At 35.7% G+C, this 4,663-nt stretch overlaps 1 protein-coding gene across 1 annotated transcript in view; it reads right to left on the bottom strand.

Moving 5' to 3' along the window:
- Window positions 1-692: 692 nt before the first annotated feature.
- The window catches only part of LOC106477014 (soluble guanylate cyclase 88E-like), a gene marked incomplete at both ends in the record, with an annotated part of 5,561 nt that continues 1,590 nt past the window's right edge, over window positions 693-4,663 (bottom strand). The window contains one exon of the mRNA XM_013937621.1: window positions 693-848. Within this exon, the coding sequence (XP_013793075.1) occupies window positions 693-848 (156 nt within the window). The remainder of the gene's footprint in view (window positions 849-4,663) is intronic.

Genomic DNA, 4,663 nt, shown 5'->3' with positions numbered 1-4,663 from the left:
TGTAAGAATGGTGTTATTGTTCTTGTCTGTTGACCAGTTCTGTAAGAATGGTGTTATTGTTCTTGTCTGTTGACCAGTTCTGTAAGAATGGTATTATTGTTTGTTGATGATGACAAAGTGCTTAAACTTTTATACCAGATAATTATCCTTAATGCTGTAGGCCAAATGCAAAGCAGGTCTGGCTTCAATCGAATCGATTCAAAATCTTTGGTTTCCACTCCTTCATCGGGATTCGGTCCATGTTTTTGACCAGAGGTTCAGCGTTGACCTTTTCCTCTCTCTCAGAAATTGTTATTTTGTTTGAACTGTTACTGAATCATAGCTAATAACCCTTGTTACATCACTCACAGTGTGTTAAATTTTGTCCATTGTCCGCAGTTTTAATTAACATACCCTTTTTGTGCCATGTCCAATCAGTAACGTCAAATGACTCACGTGTGACTTTAGTTATTAAACTGGTAACGCAATTCGTTACGTCACGCGCTTTACTTTGAAGTTTCGTTACTAAAATAGTCAGGTTATCGGTGACGTCATATGACTTATACATATATATATATACATATTACTAAACTGGTCACGTGATAAATGACGTCACGTGGTCTTCGTGTATCTTTAGTTACTAAATTAGACGCGTGATCAGTGACGTCACATGTATTGAGATTTTTTTTTTTTACCTTATGTAAGATTTTTACCTGATCCAACGCCAACTTGAGCTCAGCAGACTGTTGTTGACCAGCAAGTACCATGTCTCTGCTAAAGTCATGCATGCTGAGGTCATTGATGTAAAGTCCTGTTTGCATCATGCCCTCCAAGTTTCGCATTCTGGGGGAACAAACAGAGAGAGAAACCTTGGAACAAATACTGAAAAATGTCTAACCGAAACTAATATATATATATATATATTTATCATATTTAAAAGTGTCTACTGTATGCTATTTGGATACTTATCTTTTAACGCTAAATGGTTCTCATAAAATGTGACTTTCTTCGTTATTTTAGAGAACGTACTGTTTCGGAAATAAATATTTAACTTTATTTTCAACTAATAAAGTAAGCTGTGTGCGATCTCACTTTACTGTTTCGGAAATAAATATTTAACTTTATTTTCAACTAATAAAGTAAGCTGTGTGCGATCTCACTTTACTGTTTCGGAAGGAAGAGTTTGTACATTAATTTACTTCCGGTTTGTTTTTTGTCACGCGATTAATATGCATATCGTTTCTTTACGTAAATTTCAATTTCTTTCGAAACTTTTATTAACATGACACTCCAAACCAAAACGTTCTAGTAATACCCAGACTTTTTTTTAATAATTAAAGAGAAGGGTGCTGTCTGTTTGTCGTTTTCCTTAAGTTTGGATGTAAAGTGTTTTTTAAGTCTTTACATAACATCAACTAATACGGTGTAGACTGGCGAATCTTTGTTCGTTAGCAGAAAATAGGTTATATAAGAAATGAGTACTAAAACTAACAAGTGTAGTGGCTGAGGTGTCAGGCTGCGGGTCGGAAATTCCAAGGTTCGCGCTGAACAGTTCACACTTTCAACTGTGGACTCGTTATACAAGTGACATCCAATTCAGTTCAAAGCTGGACAAAGCTTTGGTCACGGCTAGTGCTCGTCGGTAATCGAAAATGGATATATCTGAGCCCAGAGGGTCACTGACCTGCTTGTTTAGCTCAAGTTTCGCCAAAGATGCCGTTTTATCATCTTTTTTATTACATTTACTAGTACCAATATATGTTATGTTAAAAAAACACAGGTTCAACCTACTAGAAGTATATGATGTTTCTGACTTGACCTACTATTGACATATGATGTTTCTGACTTGACCTACTATTGACATATGATGTTTCTGACTTGACCTACTATTGACATAAGATGTTTCTGACTTGACCTACTATTGACATAAGATGTTTCTGACTTGACCTACTATTGACATATGATGTTTCTGACTTGACCTACTACTGACATATGATGTTTCTGACTTGACTTATTACTGACATATGATGTTTCTGACTTGACTTATTACTGACATATGATGTTTCTGACTTGACTTATTACTGACATATGATGTTTCTGACTTGACTTATTACTGACATATGATGTTTTTGACTTGACTTATTACTGACATATGATGTTTTTGACTTGATCAACTAATGACATGTGATATTTCCGACTTGAGCTATTACTGACATATGATGCTTTTGACTTGAACTGCTATTGACATACAGCCTTGGCCAAGATGTTTGCATATTTTGCAACAAATAAGATAATTATTATTAAGATGGAATACAAATACACTTGGTGCTGTCAAACTGAGAAATTCGTGTTATATTAAACATCTACACATGCAAGTTGTATAACGAGACAGGTTCTATGGACATCATAAACGATTATTAGAACAGCAAAAAAAATTTATCAGACACCTATATAAAGATTTTTAATTTAGAATTTCACCTATCATTACAAAACCTTACCAGACCATATATAATGACTAAATATAACATCAAATTACTATAAATAACGTCTGTAACCTTATATCAGTTCATACTAAACATTCAGTACTTGGTTGGTTCTCCTCGTACTCTAATAACCTCCACAAGGCAACATGGCATACTGTCGATGAGGTTATTGATGTAATCCACCGTGATTTCATCCTAACTTGTCACTAGAAGGCGCTGCAACTCAGCTACAGTAGCTGGTTTAGGGTTGTGGTTAGTAATTTTCCGACTCAGTTCTGCCCAGCAGTTCTCAATGGAATTACAATCTGAAGACTTTGCTAGTCATGGAAATCTTGTAACATCCTCCTAATCGAGATAATCCTGTACAATACGTGCATTGTGGGCAGTTGGATAATCGTCCTGAAACACAAAGTTATTGCCAAATCTTGCTCTAGAATATGGCAGAAATATTGTCTCCATGTGATGCCTGTAGAAGGCGCCATTGACGTTTCCCTGGAGAATATGAAGAGCAGTTTTTGCACCATGATGAATAGCTGCCTAAACATGTACTGCCCCACCTCCTGTGAAATACAGTCTTCCCTCATCTGTTCTCTACGCAAACGACGAACATGCATCCTACCACCAGCTTTAGCAAACAGGAAACAGGATTCATCTGAAGAAATGACATGTCGCCAGTGTCCCAACTGTAAGTTGGTATGCTGTCTTGTTCATGTAACATGGTGACGGCAATGAATTATGGTTAATATCGGTTTGCAAGCAGAACTTCCTGCAAAATGACTTTGTTTGGCCAGTCTCCTTTTTACTCTTCTTATGGATACCCTGGAATGAATGTGTTCATGCCATTCTTGTCGTAAAATGTTGCAAGACTTCTTTCGACCTTGACATGTTAACCTGTTAAACACAGTAATCTCGGGCAGTAGTGTTTCGGCGTCTACCAGTAGACTTTACTGGAACAACGTTTTCTGTAGTCCCATGAACGTTTCAGGATTCTGGATGCAGTACACTGGGGGAACCCTACCCTTCTGGCAATATCCATACCATTTCTGGACATGACGAACAATTTGACGCCTTATAACTTCTGGCACGTGACGAGGCATAACTTTACACCAAGTACAAAGAAATTATCTGAACAAAGCATTGATCTGCTTCAGAAAAAAAATATACCAAATGTTCATCCTTTTATACAAAACAGGTATATATGTGTGTTTTGAAGAGCAAATGCTCAAAACAACTTATACAATCCAGAATAACACCTTGTACATGTTTGTTCAATCATACGTTACTTTCTCTGTTACTACTCCGGCATTTACTCAATAACTACTCCAGGCATGTAGACAATAACATCAATATAGAACAGTATGCAAACATTCTGACCAAGACTTTATGATGTTTCTGACTTGACCTACTTCTGACATAAAATATTTTTTTACTTGACCTGCTATTGACATACGACTTTAAGAATACGAGTACTGATGAAATGAAAGTTAAACATAAGCCAAACCACAGGATGGATTGATTAAATTATGCTACATTCAGTCTACCAGACTTTTGTATTTACCGTTTGAGTCTCCTTTAAAACTTCTTGCAAGAAGATGTGTATCTTGAATGTGAAATCACTGATGGAAGACATTTATATTGAATGTGAAATCACTGATGGAAGACATTTATATTGAATGTGAAATCACTGATGGAAGACATTTATCTTAAAGATGAAATCACTGATGGAAGACATTTATCTTGAATGTGAAATCCTTGATGGAAACATGCACTTTGAAGATGAGGTTATCATTTTCGTGCATTTTTTTTTAAGTCTTAAGTTTGGTGAAGACTTAAAGTCTGTTTAAATTTTGTTTTCTCATTCTTAATGGCGTGATGCTATTGGCTGAAGACTATTTATCCCATAAATCAAACAGCATTTTATTAAGCTGTAAATGATATAAATACTAACAATGAACAATCACCATCTCCACATTCTTAAAAAACCAAACTTGAATAAAAATAAAGTGTAATTACTCAACATTACTTACTCGACATTACTTACTCGTTGACTACTCGACATTACTTACTCGTTAACTACTCGACATTACTTACTCGTTGACTACTCGACATTACTTACTCGTTAACTACTCGACATTACTTACTCGTTAACTACTCGACATTACTTACTCGTTAACTACTCGACATTACTTACTCGTTAACTA

This window comes from Limulus polyphemus, unplaced genomic scaffold (genome assembly GCF_000517525.1).
Source record: "Limulus polyphemus unplaced genomic scaffold, Limulus_polyphemus-2.1.2 Scaffold12548, whole genome shotgun sequence".
NCBI lineage: Eukaryota > Metazoa > Arthropoda > Merostomata > Xiphosura > Limulidae > Limulus > Limulus polyphemus.
This window is presented reverse-complemented; position numbering and strand designations above follow the sequence as displayed.